The sequence below is a fragment of the Rhincodon typus genome, chromosome 1 (assembly GCF_021869965.1).
Source record: "Rhincodon typus isolate 14 chromosome 1, sRhiTyp1.1, whole genome shotgun sequence".
NCBI lineage: Eukaryota > Metazoa > Chordata > Chondrichthyes > Orectolobiformes > Rhincodontidae > Rhincodon > Rhincodon typus.
Window position 1 is genome coordinate 63,000,093 of NC_063332.1, and position 24,234 is coordinate 63,024,326.

Here is a 24,234-nt window from a genome sequence, read left to right on the forward strand (position 1 = left end):
TTTTTATGCAGATAGCTACACTTATGGAGTAGGAAATCTAGATACTCAGGACTCTGCAAGGAACAGAGATAATTATACTCCTGCTTTCAAATGGCCTCATTAATAGATCAATATTTTGCTCTTCATTCACCATTTTCTCTGTGGCATTTGCAGCAGTTAGATCCCAAAAACATTAAGAGATGTCAACTCAAACTCATTTGGCATTCCAAAGTGAATTTCATCCATGTTATCACATCAATAGCTTTCAGTATTTGGGGAACAATCAGGGAATACGTGAATGGGAAAGGTTAAACAAGATTGGACCTTGAGGTTGAAAAAAAGACACTCAAAAGGCATTTTAAAGCTTTTTTATTATAGTGAAGGCAAGAAAAAGTTCCTCAGCAAGACATGCTACATTACTGCAGATCAAAACAAAAACAATCTATTTGAATCCTCACAAATGAGCTTTATATGTAAACAAGGCAATGTTATTGAACTAGATTTTAAGCACTTCACAAAACAATACCTAATTGACCAAACAAAATGGTTAATACGTTCAGTTAAAGCTGCAAATGTAACAAAAGATTTTTCTTAGAAAAATCATTTCAAAACAGAAGACAAATGATATATAAAATTTTGATATTTGACATTTGCTTTTTTAAGATTTGAATTTTGGAGTGGGCACGAAAATTAAATTATTAATCAGCAATAAATTTGGTTTCTACTTGTGCCCTTTTGGTTTTGGACACAGCACAAATAAAATGTCATCCAACTGGGAGCTTTCAACATTTTGCAGCCTTAATTATTGGAACAGAAGGTCTGGTATGAAACAATCACGTCACGTGCAGAGTAAGAGATCCATCACAAACGTCATTAAATCTTGGAGGCACACATGAGCAGACCAGAGGAATAAACCAGGCAGAGTTCTCTTTGTAAATCACTTACAAGGGAGTCAAACCTGCAGACCAGCATCGCAGAGTTTCAGCTGGAGGACGATGGGACTCCCTGATGCATTACAACATTTCAAACAATAGAAAACAAGTTACATTTGCTGGCACAATGTACCACCGGTAAAACAGTACATTAAAATCTCAATGTTAGACAATCTATTTCTTGACACTGAACTTCTGTTTTACCCTTGTCCAAGAAATTCTCAAACATTTAAATAAACTGCGTTCAAACTACATGAAATATCAAGACATTATCAAGGAAAACTACTTGTCGTGATGTATAAACTCTGAAGAGATAATCTTTTTACTGTTGTGAATCAACCTGCATCATCCATGAACAAATAATATTAACGTTTGAAGATAAATGTTAAGATGACTAAGAAATATAGCCTGCAGACAGATGATTTTTTGAGCTTGTCAACTTTCAAGAAAACATTCCTTTATTGGACTTAACGTTGAAACTTGAAAGGCACATTTCAAAAAGAATCTTACTGAAAATATAGATAAGACTGTAGACTATATTGATGTGTCAACATAATTATCACATTAAGTGCACCAATAAATTGTATTGAGATAGTCACTGTCTAAAGTGTAGCTCAAGCAAGTGGTTCTGATGAAATTAAAAATATGGGAATAAGGTCACCTTAAAGCATCAACAGAACAAGTGAGAGTTACAATCACGAGCACTGCTGAAAAGCAACTATGGTAATATGGAAAAAAAATACTCATTAAGTGTACTACCTACCATTGTGAAATTATAAACTGAATTGCAGAGGTCAAGTACCGAATGAATATTATTGACATTTGTAAGTAAACCCCATATTGAGAGGTTTCCGCAAAGATTAGGAGGGTAAATATCTGTTTTCTGCAGCAGCTTGCAATGTAATAATGTGTCTGTTTTATAATTCCCAAGGGTAAAATATGATGTTTATATACTTGGCTAGTTTTAAATGGGAGTTGGCCTAAATTTTCCCAAGCAAGACAAAATGCTCATAGTTCAAGATCAACAACATGAATTGACAAGCATTTCTGGCAAACACTGTGTACATATTCTCCGAACCAGAAGTAATAAGGATTGTTACACCCATTATAAGTTATAACCATTCTTGCATCCTCATTTCTATTTTATATATTTAATTAGAATGTTCCTAATTAACTAAAAGGAAAAAAAATCATGTGGCATAAGTGCCAGAATTCCATATTTGATTCATTCGATGCAATTTTATATTTGAATTTATATAAACTGTAATGTCAGAATCAACAGTTGATTGGTTTTATTTCCTTTATAAGAAGTGCCACTTAATTTTCAAAGACTAGCATGAAATATGAACCTAAAGTACAAGCAGGTGTGTCAACAGATGACAAATATGGCATCGTCGATAATGTGTTAGGTTCAGTATATCATCAGGGTTTATGATACTACTATTAGCTTCACAGAACAAAGAGGACAATAATTACCTTAAAAACTGTTACAAAGAAATGCATTGAAAGCTGGCAGCAGGCTTTCAGGATTAATTATTGGCCAAGATATTCCTATGGCCAAACAACTGTTTGTGCAACATAGATAGGAACTGTATGTCAGCACCATGCGGGAATCCAAACATAGCAGACTCTGAGGAAATTGCTTGGGAAATTGAAATTCCAAGAGAGAATTCTGCTGCATCCGGAACCCTTTTAGCAGCCTTTTAATTTCAGGGAATTCAAAAGATCCCAACTAACTTAACAGTTACCCAGGAAAAGCCAAAGGAGTAGAAGTCCATGCTAAAACAAAGGTAACTATTGAACTGAAACCCCAATTCTCACTGGCCAATCCACCCCAACTATATGCTCCTCAGGCCCTGACATCTGTCACATAGACCAGACCACTTTCACCCAACAAGCCCCTAAGCCGAATATTAGCCCTGATGTGACAGACCACACCCCAATCTAACACCTATTCAGAACATGTTCTGAATTATGGTCACTGGACTTGAAACAGTAACTCTGATTTCTCTCCACAGATGCTGCCAGACCTGCTGAGCTCTTCTAGCAATTTTCTGTTTTCTTTTCTGATTTTCAACATCTGCAGTTCTTTCGGTTTTCTATCATTTTCACAAGTGGGATCCTATGAGCAGTTTGATGGACAGCTCCAAACGCTTATCGGATTTCACAAGAGATTAGTTGAAGGAATTCCAATGCATTGAAAGTTTTTTTTTTAAAAAAAGATCAAGGAGATTTAATTTTAGAAATCGTGATGTCACTAATAGCCACATAACCTTATTGTATGTTAACATTTCTCTTGAGCTTTGGCCGTGGTGAGTACTTAGAGAGTTGTTATGGAGAGAAAAGATCATATGGTGGGAATGGCAGGATTCTGGGTTGCCATGAGTTGACACATTAGCTGGCATAAGGGTTAGGGAGGTTTTTGTTGACGCAGAGTAATGATGGGCCATGGGGTTAGCAGAGGGCAATCTGAAGAGTATGAGGAGTTATGGGATGTGGTAGTGAGGCATTGTTTAGCATGGATAGGACAAGGGGAGTGTGTGTGTGGGAGGTGTGACCAGGGGTCAGAGCTGTTTTCGATTTCATTTAGATTTTTAAAATTTAGTTCTCTATGTTTGCAGGTGCATGAAGGTAGGCATGTGCAGAGCTCACATCTGTTTCCGTTATTCTGATTGTAATACTTTTGTTACAAACTGGCAATCATAAGAAGCTTGCCTGACTGAAGGAACAATTGATCAATCCTGCATTAAGAATCTTTATTCAACATCTCTCACACGTACTTTTGATCAGGTTCAAAAAATGTATTTCCCATTATAGTGAATTCCAATAATAAATTGAATATTATTCACTGCAAGAGATGTACAGTGGGGAGTGCGTGCCCGGAGTGTCTGCAGGCCCATGGCTAAAGAAGGACTGTAATTCTTTATTTCTTTGACTTTATACAAAGAAGGACTGTAAGGCTTGACTTTTAACTTATTTCTTTATTTTTCTACTTTGCACCTAAAATCTTGTACCTCGGTACCTTTTTTTACCAAAGATGGCATCACGCATGGCAACTTTGTAAATTTTTCACTGTACTTCTGTATCCCTGTACTTGAGTACCCATGACAATAAAACCTAATTCTAATATATAATCCTTTCAGATCTATCATCAGATATACTTGAATGCCATATATCTTTAGTTGAGAATTTGTTTGTTTTTATGCCTTCATAAATGTGTTTGTTCTTTATTCACAGAATGTGGGCGTCATTGGCTATCCCTAATTTCATGGTTAAGTATCAAGCATATTGCTGTGGGTCTGGAGTCACATGTAGGCCAGACCAGATAAGGATAGCAGATTTCCTTCCTTGAAGGACATTAGCGAACAGGATAGGTTTTTCCTGACATAACAAGGTGTAGAGCTGGATGAACACAGCAGGCCAAGCAGCATCAGAGGAGCAGGAAAGCTGACGTTTCGGGCCTAGACCCTTCTTCAGAAATGGGGGAGGGGAAGGGGGTTCTGAAATAAATAGGGAGCGAGGGGGAGGCGGAGACAACGGGTTCCTCGTCATCATTAGACTCTTATTTCCAGATTTTTATTGAGCTCAAATTTCAACATCTGCCATGGCATAATTTGAACTTGATGTCCCCGAACAGTAAACAAAAAGCTGAAAGAACTTCAGATGCTGGAAATCAGGAATAAAACTAAATTGCCGGAAAAACTCAGCTGGTTTGGCAGCATCGGTGGACAGAAAACAGAGTTAACGTTTCAGGTCCAAAGACCTTTCATCAGAATTGAGATTTTCCAGCAATTTTACAGGATTTAGTGAAATACGTTTAAGGTGGAATGCAATTCAGGCCTAATTCACTCAGAATGCCAAATTAATTTAACTATTTTCACTTATAGCTAATGGCTGTGAAACACATCAACATCCAGAAGTTGCACGACTGCAATGTCTGGTATGACAATTTTTCATATAGCTGCTTCTGAGTGAACCTTCACAAGCTGCTCATGTGGTCAGTAACCAGAAAAAGAGGTTAAAAAAAAGTGTTTGTATTAATAATGCCACAGGATATCCTGATTCAAAAATAACAGATTGGTTACTTCCCATTGCATCTTCTAATAATTTCATAAAGGATGTCAAATAAACCATTGCTCTGAAATTAAATATTCCCATTCCTGCATGAGACCCAAAATCTTTATATATATATGTCATTGTGTAAGTATCTTAGAAATGTGTTTTTTGGCAAAAATTCTTGTTTTCTAAGACTAATGTTACACTCTAAGTGAAATATATTTTTCAGTTTAGCATCTTAATTCAGCCAGTAAGTCAGTTGGAAACGATCCAAAATTGAGATCTAAGCTGAATATGTAGGGATCTAAATTACTGAGTGTTTTAATCAATGTTTTATCATTGATAAAACATGAGGCAAATCTAAAATCTTTGTAAGTGACATATATGACCTATGTTTCTGCCAAGCCAAAAGGACTAGACTGAGCTTTGTAGGTCTTTGTCACACGAAATTGTGGATTTTGTTAGTCAATTCAAAGTTTTACTTTAAATTTTACTCTATTTCACTAATATTCACTTGAAAATGACAATAATATCCAAAATTGATTTACACTAAATTTAAATGTAAAAGCAATTTTTGTGTATATTTTTACATTTTCCACGATATCAAACCAATACCAATTTATAATTTGTGACTGGTTTCATGTCTTTATTTTCTACTACATGCATAAAAGCCTAGCTGTATAAAAAAGAACTGTTCTGTTTGGATCTTATGTTCGTATACTGCCCATTTTAGCCAAGCTTGAGAATCAATGAGTTTTTTTTTTCCATATTTTGCACTCTGGTCCCACTGGCTTCTTCCAGTACCAAAATTTAGGAAGGGAACCAATCACAATGTGCACACATGCTGCGAGCTGTGCACTGCAGGAAAAAAACAGATAAGTCTGATCCACTACAAAGCGCTTTCCGTTCAGTGTCTTGAACGTATTTAATAAAATATATTGCACTGACAAGAAGCACGAGTGATGGATTTATTCATAAACACAGTTACAATTGTGCACAATGAATCATTCTAACACAAACAAGGAATTTGCTGCTTCATTGATTTGCTATAGCATAGAAGTTGCTACTACAGTTGAATTCTTACTGCATTTGTAGGAAATTTTTTTGTGTGCTATTCAATGGAGCTGTTAACGATTTAAACATCAAGCATCTGTCTTAAATCTGTTGACAGAGGTATGTCATATCGAAGTTTTAAGTATTGATCGGTTTCTCTGACCAATATTCTAAGCATGTATTAAGAGAGTTAAATATATTTTGGGTTCTGAATGTTGACATTTCTTGGAAATATTTATTAAAATAAAAGCTTTTATAAAAATCAAATCAATGCATTATTGCAATTATTTATATTACTTATAATGAATCAAAGTTCATTTAGACATGGCAGTACTACAGCTTGTTAACTTTGGCTTGGGCTCCAACCAACTTCATACACAAATAAGTTACTTCCATGAACTAGCTCCTTGCCCTTATAATTACTACATTTGGATTAACTGTATTAAGAATTTTTTTTTGTTGATCACTGGCTATTGCATTTATTGCCTACCATTAATTGCCCATAGAGAAGCTAAGAGTCAACAATAATAGTGTGGGTCTGAGGTATACATAGGCCTGATAAGGGAAGGATGGCAAATTTCCTTCTCTTAAGATCATCAGTGAGCGCACAAGGTTTTATTGACAATTGGTAATGCTTTCATGGTCATCATTTGATCCTTTATTCAAAAAAAGATTTTTACTAAGTCTAACTTTCACGATTTGCCATTTGGGGATGTGAACCCGTATTTCACAGAACATTAATTGTGGGGGGGAAATAGTGTGTGGCAGCGGGGGGGGGGGGGGGGATGGGGGGGGGGGGGGGGTGGGGGGGGGGGATGGTGTGTGGCAGGGGTTCTGGATTACTACTCCAATGACATCACCACACAAACAATTCCACCCCCACCCGTTTATCTGTCTTTTGAGTGTTGTCTCATCCTGTTTTCCAATAGCATTCATGTAATCAGGATTGATGCCATCTCTTTTCAGTTGGATGATTCCAATATTTCTTCTGTTATTAGCATGTTACTTTCAGGTCTAGATATGATGTTGCCATGTGTCTTTCCAGGCCTTCCTTTCAATGGCTAAACTATTGTTTACACCATTTTGCTGTCTATGCTGAGTAATAGCTTAATTAATATAATCCTCATGTCCAGTTCTAGATATATTCTCCTGTTGCAAGCTGCAATAGAGTCTTTCATGGTCAACTCCTACACAAATTTTTACCTTTGAATATTTTTTGATATCTTTGTGCCCTTTTATATTTATTTCACAACAAAACTTATACTTCTAATGATACTGCTGCACTAAATCGACCATTTAATTTGATTATAGCTGATATGTGACCCAACTCTACAAACTTGTGTTTGCCTCATAACCTTTCATGCATCGAGTTAGCAAAAATCTATAAATCTCAGATTTAAAGTGAACAATTTATCAATTATCATTTGCGAACAAGAGTTCAAAACCTCTCTTACCCTTTCCTTGCACAAGTGTTTCATAATTCCACCCCTGACAGGTTGAGATCCAGGTCTGGGTCTCATTCTTACACCAGGATCATCCAGTTTTTCAGCCTAAGTCCAGAAGCAGGTGAGTTTTGGATTCAACAACGGCCTTTGAAGATTGGAAAGCCCAAAAGATCTTCTAGCAATCAGCTAACTGATTTAGGATTTTATAGTAATAATTATATCAAAATGATGAGAATAATCAGAGGCTGGCAGCTCGAAAAATTAGCAATACCATGGAGGAGGCTTTGTATGTTGTGGCACAAGAGGGCTCATGGAATCTCTGGATGGCAAATTGCCCAAGGGAAAGAAAAGCATTATTTGAGAGGGATTTATGATGTGGATGATCACAGGAAGAGAGATCGAGGGAGTCACAAACATATGTAGCAGGGTGCTTTCAGTGGTCACCTCCCAGTACTAGGTCCAACCCCTTAACTGTGCATAGATTAGTGCAAATCAAAGGAACCTGCAAACAATCCCCCATTCCTTCAACAAACAGCATGCCTGCACTAGAAACCAATGGGCAGGCTGCCTCTTTCTAGTCCCATCTGAAGCTGAAATAATTGCAGTCTAGGCAATATGAAGCCATTAACTGATCATTAATTAGCCACTTAAGCACTTCAATTAGTGGAAGGGCTGGAAGATGGCGACTGGGCCTTCTCACTCAGAATTTAATTCAGGCAAAGGAGGTAGAAGTGGCAGGATTCCCATCTCGCCAAGTAAAGTTCCCTTTACGCCCCAAGCCTGGCATCTCTGGGCCCAGAAGACAATATGAGATATTAGGCATGCTAGTTATGTAAATGGTTATACTTTAAACTCTCTCTAATTTCAAGTTCAGATTTGGGAATCCAAAGCATTGCAAATTAGCGTTTCTACTTGGATTCAAGGGCTACGTAATTCACATTGCCATGTGACTGGGCTATAGGATACAGTCTATAGTAAGCCATGGGGTTGCAGGCTTTTCAAAGATATCCTTGAAGCAGTTATGAGAATCTAAATGGAGCAGGAAAATTCATCTAGCTTTAACTCAAGGAAGAAGTGTTCACAGTTACCTTCACTGTCAAAGTTAGGTCAGAAATTGGAAGCTATCTGGTAGGAAAAGGAAAAAGGAAGAAAGTCATTGGAAGCTGGAATGGGAAAGGTTCCTAGAGATTAAAGTATTTGCATCATTGATAGGACAAAGTATAACCACGAAGGGGGATTTTCAGTTATTTCACTAGTTAATTGGATGATCTTTTCTGTAGTTTAATCTATAAATTGCTGATGTAATTTTTGTTTCGACAAGATTGTTTTCAACTTGTTTGTCAGAGCAAAAGATGACAAATTTGAAATCTTCCCATGTGATCATTCCAGTCAGTCACTGGAAATTCAGACACCTTTTCAAAAGTCAGTGTCTAAGAGATTCGTAATGATCATTATAAAGACAACATTCGATTAGCTATTAGCTTTTTGATAAATTTCCTTACATATTAATCACATTTCTATGATTTTTATATATGAAGCCCACAAATTTTGAAAGGGTTCAGAAAAGATTTACAAGAATGTTGCTGGGATTGGAGTGTTTGAGCTACAGAGAGAGGCTATATAGGCTGGGGCTTTTCTTTCCCCTGGAACATCAGAGGCTGACAGGTGACCTTAATCAAATCATGAAGGGCTTAGATAGGGTAAATAATTAAGGTCTTTTCCCTGGGGTGGTGGAGTCCAAAACTAGAGGGCATAGGTTTAAGGTGAGAGGGGAAAGATTTAATAGGGGCCTAAGGGACAACTTTTTCATGCACAGGGTGGTGCATGTATGGAATGAGCTGCCAGAGGAAGTAGTGGAAGCTGGTACAATTACAACATTTGAAAGGCATCTGGATGGGTACGTGACTAGGAAGGGGTTAGGGGATATGGGCCAAATATGGCAAATGGAACTAAATTAATTTAGGATATCTGGTCGACATAGACGAGTTGAACCAAAGGGTCTGTTTCCGTGCTGTACAACTCTATGACTCTAAAAGTCATAGAACATTCATGGTTCTTTAGATTTTCACCGTCCAGAATATACCTTGTTCTAGGTCCATAATCTCCACTTTGACCTTCATTTTCAAGGTTTTGCGCATTCATTTAACCTGTTACTGTCTTTGTACTTTTATGTTACCAACACATTGCTTTTAAGGCCAGTAGTAATTTAAAATAAATGACTTAATGTACCTGCTAAAATAATGAAACACTGAATGACAGGTAAAGCATCATGCTCATTCATTAGTACAACAAGCATAATGTTATAACCATCGAGTTTGCAGTTTTCAAACTGAAAAGTGTTGGTGCAGTACGTATAATTTCAACATCAACAAAATACAAATACGTTTTGGTGATACCGAGACACAGAGAATTTTAATTTTTGTCCAACAAATGAAGCTACTCATTTTACTTACATATCACTTGCAATGGAGGAGTTCCTCGACATAGACTTTGGAGACAGGTCATAGTCACTGTCAGATCGGTACAGGAAAGACTCCCGCCGCTGACTATGCACAAAGTTTGCCTGTAGAATGAGCCCTGAGCCAGGACTCGTCATCGGATCTAAGGGACTCCGTCCTGAGGATGTGCCATTGTCCACGTCAAAACTGAAAGGGAGAAAAGTACGAATAAGAAACAAATAGGAATAGATGTAGACCATTCAATCCATAAAGCCCACCCCACCATTTCACATAATCATGACAGACTGAACAGTTCAATGTCTTTTATCAAATCGACCCTGTAATTATTATCGTATTGGACAAATAATAATTGCTCAGGGCATCTGGGAGCACAGGACAGACACCATTATAACCAATAACTTTAAAGGATAGTGAAACTAACAGTGCAAAGACTGAGAAGAAAATATAAATTAAGTTGGGAGAAATACAGAAGAGAGGAGAAGAAAACCAGATGCAAAAAAAAGGGCAAGAAATAAGAAAGGAAAAGAAAAAGAAGCGTTTGTAGTTTAATTTTCCTTAACATTTACGATAGCAATTGAAGCATGAAGCCATGGTGCTTGAGACTTGTAATAGTTAATATTCATGCAAGAACAGGTTGACAGAGAGTTATTTAGACTTATCATATTATTAAAAAAGAGTGCTGAGACAGAAATAGAGATGTAAATCAAATGTGCCACAAAAGTTTACATCACCTACAGAAATACCATAAGTTCACCCATTCAAGACATATTAATAACGGGTCAGATAGCAAGGTATAGATTTTATGCAACCCTGCCAGTGGGTTTGAAGGCAAAGAACACACAAATTCCAGTGGGTGACCTTGCAGCTAATTCCTTGTCTAACCCCAAGCTGTCTGAAATTTTATGGAAGGTGGAGAAAGTGTTGGGTGGTTGTCATGCCCTTGTCGCTACTGAGGATATTAGGGGTCTCAACCCATCCCCCAGAGGTATTTTGGCCACAGCAGAGGGGAGGCACATGAGTGAAGTCCAGCGGCTGTAATTGTGTGGGTTAGTGTTGGGCAAAATCGAAATGTTCTATGAGGCTCTCTCGTCCCCTAGTATCAGCCCTTCACTTGACACTTTGCATGGGCTTCTGAACCGGGTTCCCAGCAACACAGTACCCCCACGCATCTCTCTCTCTCTCTCTCCCCACTTTCCTTCCCCACCCCCGACCCCACTCTCTGATGCTCCAAACCAGATTTATTTTTCAGTCTGTATCCGTCAGGATTGGCTGCAGTTCAGTGAGTGGTCCTGGTGGTATTGCTGGGACTGCAGAGCGGTCAGCTAATCCAATTGTTGTGGGGGGTGGGGTTCATCTTCAAATATTTTTAACTGGGAGGACACGGACCACAGTGTCCCTTAAAATCCAGACTGAGGGAGCAGCTGTTTCGGTGACATCAGAATACTTTTAGCCTTGTTGTCATTCTCATACAAAATCTTTGCCCAGTGTAAGTTATGATTATTTACGGATTTTAAAATATTGCTTCAGCAATTAGGAGCACTTGATGACAAATTTGCAAAACATTTGTTTGACAGATTAAAAAATAAGTGTTGTAGAGATTCATGGGACAGCAAATGTACACGGTCAGAAGGTGAATACGTAAGCTTGCAGAGACTAATGTTTTTTTCGTTCGCACTATGTGTTCTTAACGTCACTCAACATTGGATGCAACTAAGGAGGGACAACTGACCTGGCAAACTAACCATAGAACCTTCTGATACTGCCTGCATGCTACAGATCATTTTTCAAAAAAGCACAAAACTGACAAAAGATTTCTATTTGACTAGCAGTCTGCTTTCATACCAGGCAAAAAAAAAGACTTCAAGATTAAAGTGCTGCAAAGAGTAAAGTCATGGCAAGTGCAATCCTCTTCAAATGCTTTGAGATCTAGACACAGTGAAACCAAGAAGCTGACATTTGTTTTATGTCAAATCTGCTTAAAGTACATGCATTGTGCTGCATTGTGTATTTGGTGTATTGTGAATTGGTCTGCAAATTCACTTATTGGAATGTGCATAACCTTTCTTAACAAATAATAGCTGTAAACCATCGTCGTGTTCTACCAATGATATTTGCGTAGAAGGTATAAAAGTGTGACCATGTTGCCTGCCTTACAATTACAACCCTCTCTGTGCTGGTGTATGGTTTCCACTTATCAATTTGACTTTAACTTGGAATTAAATGTATGGGAAACTCACATCTCAAAATCCAGGAAAAGCTAAATTAATGGACTTGCAACATGCTGCACCATTGTGACAATGATTCTGCCTGTTCTTGTTTGTCTTTTTGTCATTTTCTATATTCTCTCAACTCCATTTTCCAAGGCCACCTGGTCCTTGAGCTTTGCCAAAGCTTCTCTAGATATTGAGTAAGGTTGCTTGAAATTACTTGTCCATTTTATCTTCTATATTACTTCTTTTAGAAAAGATGGTCTCTTGTGATGAGCTTGATCACCAAAGTACTATCTGGCTAGGGAATTGTGCGCATCCATGTTACTGCATTTAGACTTACCAATACATCATTATGATCCCAAAAGATGTCTTATTGTAGACATCTATTTTTGATATTCCAAAAAAAAACTGCCCTAACCTATAAAGAACTTTTGATGGTATTTTCAGGTTTCATTGGTAATGGAGATCGAATATAAAAAAAAATTGAATATTGATTGAAACCTTCCAAATGTACCAGTTAAAACTGACTTGAACTATGGGATCACATATTTAACAAAAGTTCTATCATTTACATTGATATTATCTCAGCACTCCACATTTGTTGTAGCCACAAGGATTTTAAAATCTGACAAATAAGATGATTATATTAAAAAAAACTCCCTGAAACACAGGACCTAAGTTTACATGAGGACCATTAAGGAAAAATCTGTAATTCCAAAGTGGACAAACGCATTGAGATTCAGGCACAAGAAGGAATTTGGCGATTTATTGTGCAGTCAAAATTAAAAATGCAACCATATAAAGAATTGAAGCTGGAGAAACAACCAGTGAAAACAAATTTGAGTGCAAAAAAAAGTTTAAATGGTAAGAAGGATACGAAAAAATGTTGTTGATGAATAAACATAAAATAAACCTTTAATTATGTTCGTCGGACAACAAATATTGAATCAAAAGTACTGATTTCTCTGTTGTAGCACCACTAGCACCTAAAAGAAATATTCTTACAGATAACTATTTGGCAAATCAAGCATCAATTCAGGACCATGAGAGATAAACTCCAGGTGTTGCTCAAAATAAGTTAAATCTTCAAAATGGTACCACTGAGTTAAAGCCAATCTATCTAAATCAGGAGTTGTGTCAACATGATGAATTGTGTTCTTTTCTCTGTACAAACACAACATCTGTTTATGGTTAAACTCCTATTTGTTATCCTTCTCCTTATAAACGATCAGTTTTCAGGTTAGACCCACTAAAATCTTGTTTTGCATTTGGAAATGCAGCAAACTGAAAAGGGAATTCCACTAGCAGTGAAGGAGTGCCCCTATCACAATTGTGAAGTGGTGAGAAAATTTAAACAGTGCTTTCTGTATTGGATTCTTTAGCTAAGAGAGTAGACCTTTACCACAATTCATAGAAAAAAACAAAACAACCAAGTTCTTCATTAAAACAGTCATTATGTGAAAGTATGAGAGAAAATAAAGAATAGAGAAAAAGAAGCCAGTTTAATGCTTTGGATTTATTACAAATGGAACAGCAATTTGAAACACAAGAATTAATTTGTGAGCAAACTGCAATCTAATAACAATCGTTCAGCAAAATCTTCAAATCTTCTGTAACCTACAAATGACACTGCAAAATCAAAGGATTACTTAAACGAGATGCTGTTGAAGTTACACAATAGATAACTGGCACATACCCAGCATTTCAACAGGCAAACATCTATCTTTTGGACACTGTTTAAACAAGAAGAAATCCAGTTTGGGCATTTTGTCAGCAATTCGAATTAGTCTGCTACAACGACCTGCCAGACTCAATACTGTGCTAAGATACTGCTACAGAGTTTGGTGTTCTAAATAGGACTTTAAACTTTTAACAATCCACATCAATGACTTAGATGAGGGGAATAACGACGTGGTAGCAAAATTTGCAGACAACGCAAAGACTCAGAGTAAAGTGTGCCGTGAGGAAGGCAGTAGCAGTTTGTAGATGGATGTAGATAGTTGCACGAGTAGACAAAAATCTGGCAAAAGTGGGAAGGTGCAGGAGAAATGAAAATGCAGGAGACTGATTGTGGAATTCTGAGCTGTAGAGGTATCTAAGTGCTCTGGTGTATGAGTCACTAAAAGTTAGTATGCAGACAGCAGATGATCAGGAAGGCCAATGGGATGCTATCCTTTACTAGGAGAGGAATGCTTATGCTTCATTTATACAGCACATTGATGAGACCACATCTTGAATACTTGGTGCAGTTCTGGTCTCCTTATTAAAGGAAGGATGTAAATACATCAAGTGTGGTTCAAAGGAGATTCAGTAGATCGATACTCGGAATGGCTCAATTGTCTCATGAGAATAGGATAGACAAGCTGGACTTGTTTCCACTGGAGTTTAGAAGGGTAACTTGATGGAAGATCCTGAAAAATTATGGGCTGCTCTTTTAGGACAGACATTAGGAGGACTTCTTCCTCTTGGAAGGTTGCGCGACTTTGGAACTCTGTGCCTCTGAAAACGATGAAAGCATGGCCATTGAATATTTTTAAGGCCGAGTTAGAGAAGGTAGATTCTTGTTAGACAATGGTGTCAAGGGTTATCAGGAGTAAATAGGAATATGGAACTCAAAAGTAAAACAGATCAGCTATGATTATATTGAATGGCAGAGCAGGCACACAGGGTAGAATGTCCTACTTAGAATGTCCTACTCCTGCTGTTCTGTCATATGGTGGTATGTTTATACATAGTGAGATCAAAACACTGTGGCTACACAATTCCATATAGTTGATAACCAAAATAAATGTGAGAACTAAAATTGAAAAAGTAGTTGAATATTACTTGAAAATTACTCCACTATAACTTCAGTAATTTGTTTGACACTTGACCCCCCTTTAAAAATGGTCTAGAAAACTGTATTAAACCACTATGAAGTCTAAACAAAGCAGTGAAACTGGACAGACCACCTGGCATCAACCCAGACACTTGGAAATGACAATGGCAAACACAGCCCTGTCAACACTACAAAGTTTCTCTTACTAACATCTGTGGGCTGATGCTAAAACTGGGAGGGCTGTCCCACAGACTGGTTGGGCAGCAGCCTGATTTTGTCACACTTAAAAGAGACAGACAATGTCACAGACACCACCATCACCATCTCTGGTATGTCCTGTCCCACCAGTAGAATGGACCCAGCAGAGGTGGCAGCATAACAGGATACAGTCAGGGAAGAGTTGCCCCTGGGAGTTCACAACATTGACTCCAGACCCCATGGCTTCTGATGGCATCAGGTCAACATGAGCAAGGATACCACCACCAAACAACCTTCACTCATCCTCTGGCCTGATAAATCAATGTTCCTTCACGTTGATTGTTGTCTATGACTTTGGAATGTAATCTGGATGAGGGACTTCAATGTCCATCACCAAGAGTGGCTTGATAGCACTGCTGTTAATCAAGCTGGCTGAATACTACAGGGTATAGCTGCTAGACTAGGTCTGCAGTTGGTGCTGAGGGAGCTAACAAGTGGAAAATCTCCATGACTTCGTCCTCATCAATCTGCCTGCTGCAGTTACATCTTTCCATTATAATACTGGTAGGAGTGACCATAGCTCTGTTCACGTGACAGGCAGTCCCATCTTCACAGTGAGGTTAACCTCCATCATGCTATATGGCACACCTACCAGGCTGAATGGGATGGACTTCAAAACATTTATTTTTTTTTGGTATATGTTGACACTGTACTTTCCCTACTTCCTTCTTCAATATGTCCCACTGTTCTGACACAGATTTGCCTAAATGTATGCATTTCCAGTCCACTATGGCCAAATCATATGTGACATTATTTAAATTGGTCATCAAAGTATTATTTAACCAAGTGTGGCATCAAGGATGTCAAACAAAACTAGCATCAATAAGAATCAGAGGGACAACTTTTGACTGATTAAAGTGATACCAGACACAAAGGAAGATGATTGTGGTTGTTGGAGGTCAAACATTCCATCAATTCATAGACTCCATCAACTGCCAAAGTGGGATTTCACCCAATGACCCTAGAATAATAAGGCAGGCCTCTGGATTACTAGTCCAATGACGTTAAGACCATAGCACCATCTCCCTTTGAAACATTGTGTTGGGCTTTGGCAGAAAGTACAGTGTTAATGTCAACTGAGATTGATTAAGAAATGAGAGTCCCAGCATTATCTGGAGCAGGTCCAGTGTGCCAGTTTGAACCCTGAGCAGGAGAAGGCAGAGCTTTGGTTCAAACCTGGAGTGGGGGACAACAGCATTTGGAAGAAGAATACTCATTTAAGAACCAATGATTATGCTGCTTACCCCATACATGTTCTGCTTTTTTGTGCCCCAAAATTATAATCAGGTTCTGTTTCCATCAGACAGCTATGCCTTTTATAATAAACGCTGCATCGCAGTTGTGCATGCACATTCCACTTATACTTTGGATGCCAGCACATAGGTCTCACAGTTTTCTGGTTGGCAGCAGGAGGATTAGTGTTATGCAATACCTATTCCTGCACAGCCTGGGTAGTTTATTTAATAGGTTAACGGGGCTTTTATGACCACAAGACGCAGGAACAGAAGTATGCCTTTCAACCCGCTGCACCTGTTCCACCATTCAATGTGATCATGGCTAAACTGAGAATCAATTCCATTTTCATGCCTTTTCCCCATTACCCTCGATTCCCAAACCGATTAATAACAAACAAACAGTCACTCAACCACCACTGCTCCATAGCGGCAGTGCATATCATCTACAAGATGCACTTCAACTTAGACGGACAAGGGCATCAGATACTTAGGAACACCAACATCTGCAAGTTCCCCTCCAAGTCACTCACAATCCTGACTTGAAAATATATTGCTGTTCTTTCACTCTCACTACGTCAAAATTTTGGAATACCCTCTACTACGTCGACACATGGAATATAGCAACTCAAGAAGGCAGCTCACCACTACCTTCTCAAGGGCAACTAGGCACAGGCAATCAATGTTAACCACTCAGTGACTCCTATATCCCATGAGTGAATAAAAAAAGTCAATCTCAGCCTTGTATACACCTAACAACCTAGCCTCAACAGCCTTTTGTGGTAAAGAATTCCATAGATTTACTACACTCAGAGAAAAGAATCCTCCTTATCTCTGTCTTCAACAGGTGATTTCTTATTCTGAATTTATGCCCTCTGGTCCTAGACTCTTCCACAAGGAAATTACCTTGTCACATTTACCCTGTCAAGTCCTCTCATAACCTCATATGTTTCGATAAGCTCTCTTCTCATTCTTCTATACTTCAATGAGTGCAAGCACAACATCCTCATAAAAAAATCTCTCCATACTTGAAATCAACTTAGTGAACCAATGCATGTATAACTTTCCTGAAATAAAGAGATCAAAACTGTCCAGCTGTGGCCTGACTAGTGCCTTGCATATTTTAAGCATGACATGTCTGTACTCTATTCCCTTTGAAATAACAGCCAACTGTCTATTTGCCTTCCCGACTACCCACTAAACGTGGGTACCAATGTGTTGTGATTTATGCACAAGGACCTCCAAATTACTGTGGTGCAGTTTTCTTCAATCTTTTTCCATTTAATGTTCAGCTCCACTACTCTTCCTGCGCAAGTACATAACCTTCCCACATTACATTTCATTTGCCAAGTTTTTGTTCACACATTTAACCTGTCTATATACCTCTGCAGACTCTGTGCCATCCTCACCACTTGCCTTCCCACATTTCCCCATCCCTAAACTTGGCTACGGTTTATTCACTTTCCTCATTCCAGTCACTAATGTGTATTATGGTTCCAGCGCTGATCCCTGTGGCACACCACTAGTTTCAATTGCCATCTTAAAATGCCCCCTTTATCCCATGTTTTGTCTTCTGTTAGTTCGCTAATCCTCTATCCATGTTAATGTATTACCCCCAACAGTAAGGGTATTTACCTTTTTAAGTAGCCTCATGTGCTTACTCTCGAAGAAGTATTATTTAGATGCCACCTTTCTCATTTGCACAAATGGACAAGAAACAGATACTTAACGTTGTGTGCCCACATTTGTGGATGCAATTAAACTAGGCGGAAGAGTAAAATTGAATGACACAGCTCAGAACTTACAGGAACAGCTGGAGCAAAGTAAGTATATATAGATCAATCTGAATGCTAACAATTGTAGCGTCCTGTTAAAGCATGTAATATAAGCCACACACAGACACAGTGTAACAGAACTATTAATGAAGCTGAAAGGGACCTCAGACTTACTCTGTCAATGACGAAGTTGCCAGGAGGCTGGCCCAGAAATGTAGGTCTAATGCATTTCCTGGTCACTAACCATGCATCACAGATTTTTTTTCTTTCTTTATTCATTCATGCAGTGAGGGCATCGCTGGCGAGGCAGGATTTATTACTCATCCCTAATTGCACAGAGGGCAGTTAAGAGCCAACCACATTGCTGTGGGTCTGGATTCACATGGAGGCCAGACCGGGTAAGGATGGCAGTTTCCTTCCCTAAAGGACATTAGTGAACCTGATGGGTTTTTCCTGACAATTGACAATGGATTCACAGTCATCATTAGATTCTTAATTCCAGATTTCTTTTTGAATTCAAATCCCACCATCTACCGTGGCAGGATTCGAACCCCGGTCCCCAGAATGTTATCTGGGTCTCCGGATTAACAGACCAGCGATAATACCACTAGGCCATCGCCTCCTCATCCCATTTTGCATCAGGTGAGCTGCCAGCTGTCTATCCACCATCACGCCAATTGAGCCACTTAAGTGCCCAATTCATAGGCACTTAGAGGCCTCTCCCCGACTCCTGGAGCAATTATTGAGGAAACAGGCAGAGACTGGTGCCAGATTTGAAACCTGCTGGGTTTCACTAATCAGGCTACTAACGGGAAAGAGGAAGAAGTGGTTTAACGTTTCACCTCCTTTACAGCACCACCAACCCCATGGCCCATTGGAGGATTTGCCAACAAGATTTTCCTCTGACCATCGTTCCTTTCCAGTTTTGCCTCGCACCACACCTATGCACCTTGGCTCCAACGCCTCAACAGGACCTCCTAACTGAGCACCACTGGTAACTAACCCACCACCTCCTCCCAACTTAATCTTCCCACCCAGGCCCAGTGAAGACCACCATCAGGGTCTGGATGCTGTTCTAGCAGGTGTCACCATTCCCAGTGCTGCAGCTTAGAGCAGATGGATCGGCTGTCAGAGGGTTAATTCCCTCCCCTGACTAGGGAAAAGGCCTCACTATGAGCTAACCTATGGCCCATTTAAAAGCTGGCAGACAATCCGATGAGGTGAGGGCAGGTTGGCCACCTGCATTTTCTTAGCTGGTAGATCGCAATGAAATATAAAATCTTACCCTTAGACTCGAAATTAAACAGCGGCTTAACTCGGGCAGAGCATTTAAAGAAAGACTGACATTTGTACACCCCACCTTTCACAATCTCAAGATTTTCTCACCATGTCTTCTAACTAATTTTTGAAGCTCAATCATTGTGATGATACAGGAAACAGTATATCCTACAAACAGCAAAGTGATAAGGAAAATAATCTGTTTCAGCAATGTTGGCTGAGGGGCCAAGGCACTTAATTGATCAAAATATCTCAATTGTTAACTGCCCTGCACTTACTGCAAATAGCAGGCCCTCAGTTCACTGCCTCTTTCAAAGGCTGGCACCCAGAGAGCATGGACTTAGTGCGGCACCAGAGTGTCAGCCTAAGGTTTGGTGGTCATGGTTCTGGAGCAAAACACGACCCCACAATCTCTAACTCAGAGATGAGGCTGCTACCAACTCAGCCACTGCTGAAATTTAATTATTGGAGTCAATACAGCAGGGAACTACAACTGTAGCAATGGTCAACTGTCAAAGAACTTGAAGTTAAAATAATTCACGATTAAACTGCAGTTTCCTAGTCTGACCACATGTTGACTTCCATGGTCAGTTCTGGTCAGTGCAGCACATGAGGAAAACTTTCAACTGCTGGAGGGACTGCAGCAAAAAACAGTAGCCTCTTGCTGTTCCATTGTTAGAACTCCAAGTAATTTGTAAAGAATAGGGAGATCGAGGCTTTGCAGCTTAGAAAGGAGGCACGTAAGAGGAAATTTTATGGAGGTACACAAGATAATTAACAATATCAACAAAGTGAATCAAGATTCATGCTCTAAATTTCAAGAATAGGACAAGAATACAAAGACAAGTTAAATTTAGGAGCGGCATCAACACATTTTAGCTTCACAGAAAAAAAATGATAAACAACAGGAATAGACTCCCAAACAGACAAGTAAAAAAACAAAGTCTGGGATTATTAAAGAGATAATTAAATCGGCAGAAGTAACGTAAGGGATTCTTTTGGATGAGCTAGGATGACGCAATTGGTCTTCCCAATCCATAATTAACTTCAGAAAATAATTTCCTGAAGAAACTAAACATGATTGTGAAAGTCCCACTCACGGCCGTACAGTTTTGTACAACTCAAAAAGCTGAACACTGACTGTAATCATCCTAAATTTAGATGTTTCATCCTGCTGAGAAACGTTCTTTTATGTGATGCTGATGCCAGCAGTCACCCTCCAGGGATTGCTGCTCGTACTTATCAAGCAACAAGTACTTACATGTTGATATGTATCTCTGGAACTGTCAATACACTCACTCAACAAACATCACTCACAGATGCTTCTGTTTAGCCGAGAAATGGAAAACCCGAAGATCTTCCATACCACTGGGGGCTGTTTATCCTCATGCAACAGCAGATAAAGATAACAGATACTGAGATATTTTATTTCAAACAAAGTCACATCCTGTAAATAACTGGATCGTGTTTTCTCGGATGCTGAGTTCTTCATGGAACTTGAAAACATAGGAACAAGAGCAGGCAACTCAGGCCTTTGACCCTGCTCCAGCAGTCAATAATACCCCATGGCTTATCTGATTGTGGTATTAGCTCCACCTTCCCTGATGCACTTCATAAGGCTCGACTCCCTTGTCTATCAAAATCTGTCTGACGGGGCCTTCCAAAAATGTAAAGAGCCAGGCGCCACTTCACCGGGTGGCACATTGAGCATACATTTGAATTTCATAGCAAAGAGCAGACAGCAATGGCTGTAATGATCATCAATACTGAAAAAGTGGATCTACAAAACAGATTACAGAAGCAAAACATCAACCAGAATGATTATATGGTTCCTCATGGAGATTTAATAAGTACTAAGTATTAGGTCAAGATCTCTTATGTGTGTATGAATTAAATCTAATCAAAACTAAATTCAAAACAAAATCATCAAAAAGAATTCAAAACATCATGAACATTTGAAATGATCTAATGCGAAGTCAAAGCATTCTATCAGCCTGTTGAGGACCCCACTGACCTGCTGAAGAAACCTTCGGGCACCTAACTGGGCACTATTAGGCCTCACCTGCATTTGCCATCTGCAGTGTGGTTTAAGACCATCTACCAACAGCTACCAGCCAATTACAGGCTAGCAGCTCCTCTGCTTCCCCAGGCCGTAGCGGCAAAGGTTCAAAATCATTGTAAGATGCTAGGCCAAAGATTCTACCTTTTATTCATTCACATAAATTCGCTAGGCCGATATTCATTACCACCTTTCATTTCCCAGAGGGCAATTAAGAGTCCATCACATTGCTGTGGGTCTGGATTCACACGTAGGCCAGACCAGGTAATGACAGCAGATTTCCTTCTCTAAAGGGTATTAATGAATCAGATTGGTTTTCCGACAACTGACAATTATTTTGTGGTCATCATTAGACTCTTAATTCCAGACCTTTACTGAATCCAACTTTCACCATCTGCTATGGTGTGTCAAGAACATTACCTGCGTCTCTGGATTGTTAGTCTAGCAATAGTACCACTAGGCCATAGCCTCTCTGAGGTGGGTGAAGACAAGATGGAGGTTGAATAAGAGGGTTGGTTAGGGTGTTGGAAATGATGGCAGGGGCTTGGCTATAGCAGTCCTTCTTCTCGGGTCCCTCGATAGGCATAGAGTGCCTGACTGTGAGGGATTCAGCCCCAGAAACTCAAGCATATGAACATATGAATAGGGAGGAGTAGGTCATATAATCCTTCAAATCTGCTCTGCATTTCAATAAGATCATGGCTGATCAGATTAAAAATCCACATTCTCAACTTCCCCCTTGGTTTTAACAAGAATCTATCCCCTCTGCCACAAAAATATTCAAAGACTTTGCTTTCACTACCTTTTAAGGAACAGAGTTCCAAAGATCTACGAATGTGAGAGAGTTAATATTATGCCTTATGTTAATTTTAAATGGGTGACCCCAACTTTCAAGCAGTGACCCTTAGTTCTACATCCTCCCAAAAGAGGAAGCATCCTTTTGACATCTATCCTGTTAATATCCTTCAGGATCTGATATGTTTTAATACAGCCACTTCTTACTCTTTTCAAGTCCAGTGGTTACAAGCCTAGTCTGTCAAATCTTTCCTCATATAACAAACCTTCCATTCCAGGTGTTAGTCGAATAAACATTCTCAGAACTGCTTCCAATACATTTGCAGTCTTCCTTAAATGAGCTGACCAATATTGTGCAGAGTTCCCGAGATATGGTCACACCAGTACACTTATAACCGACGCATAACCTCCCTGCTTTTGTATTCAATTCTCTTCATGATAAATGAGAATAATTGATTAGCTTTCCTAATCATCTGTTGCACCTGCATAGTAGTCTTTTGTGAATTATACACCAGAACGCCCAGATCTCTCCGTATCTCAGAGGTCTGCAATTTCTCACCATGTAGGTAACATGTTCATTTTTCATTCTTCTTGCCAAAATCAACAATTTCACATTTTCCCACGTTATACTCCATTTGCCGCATCTTTGCTCACTAACTTGATCTAAATAATTTTGTAACCTCCTTATGTCCTCTTCACAACTTATTTTCCAGTGCTGAATAAGATCTTTGAGCTTGAAACATTAACTCTGTTTCTTTCTCCATAACATGCAGAGTTTGTCTGGCATTTTCTGGTTTTATTTCATATTTCTAGCATCTGCAATATGTAGCCTTCATTTTACTTTACTTCCGATGTTTGATTTTCAACATATTTGGAAAACATATCTCCTATATATTCATCGAATTCATTATACAACTTGCTGTTAAACCCAACAGTGTTGGAAAGCTGCATGTCAATCTAATCATTACAGGATAGAGTACAAATGTAGGGAAGTTTTGCTGTAACTGTGCAATGCTTTAGTGAGACTGCATTCAGAGTATTGCAAAAGTTTCAGTCCCTGTAATTGAGAAGGGATGTAGTTGCATTGGAGGCAGTTCATAGCAGGTTATCTCGATTGATTCCAGAGCTGAGGAGTTTGTCTTATGAAGAGACATTAAGCAGTTTTAGTCTATACTCTCTGGAGTTGAGAAGAATGAGAGGAGATCTAATTGAGATATTTAAGATACTAAAGGGGATTGACAAATCAGGCACGGAATGGTTGTTTCCTCATGCGGGACAATCAAGAATGAGAGACTGTAATTTTACAGTAAGGGGTAGTGCATTTAAAACAAAGATGAGGAGAAATTACTTCTATCAAATAGTCGTGAATCTGCAGGATTCACTACCCCAGAGTGTAGTCAAGCTGGGACATGGAGTAAATTTAGGGAGGAGATAGACAGATTCGTAATGTGTTGCAGGGTTATAGGGAGTAGGCATATGTGGATATTCCATCAAATTAGTGAATTTAAGGGTAATTACTGTCAATAATGCATAATATTTCCACATGGAGTAAAATAGAAACACTGGTGAACTTTAATGTCCGTGCTTATGTCCGTGAGTTTGGTGGCAATTAATTCAATTACCAGTGGTTACATGGTCATCTTTAGGCTAGCTTTTTACTCCAGATTCTTTTTATTTAAATTCAAATTTCATGAGTTGTTATGGTGGGATATGAAATCATATCCTCAGAACACTGGTGGGGTTCTGAATTACTACAACAACAAAAACAAAGTTGCTGGCAAAGCTCAGCAGGTCTGGCAGCATCTGAGGAGGAGAAAACAGAGTTAACGTTTCGGGTCCGGTGACCCTTCCTCAGAACGTCACCGGACCCGAAACGTTAACTCTG

General features: G+C 39.0%; 1 protein-coding gene across 5 annotated transcripts in view; it reads right to left on the reverse strand.

The window, feature by feature from the left end:
* Positions 1-24,234, reverse strand: part of LOC109920608 (cAMP-specific 3',5'-cyclic phosphodiesterase 4D-like) — a 997,263-nt gene that overhangs the window by 121,688 nt on the left and 851,341 nt on the right. For all 5 annotated transcript variants that reach the window (XM_048595692.1, XM_048595700.1, XM_048595706.1 and 2 more), the window contains one exon: positions 9,919-10,110. In XM_048595692.1, the coding sequence (XP_048451649.1) occupies positions 9,919-10,110 (192 nt within the window). The remainder of the gene's footprint in view (positions 1-9,918; positions 10,111-24,234) is intronic.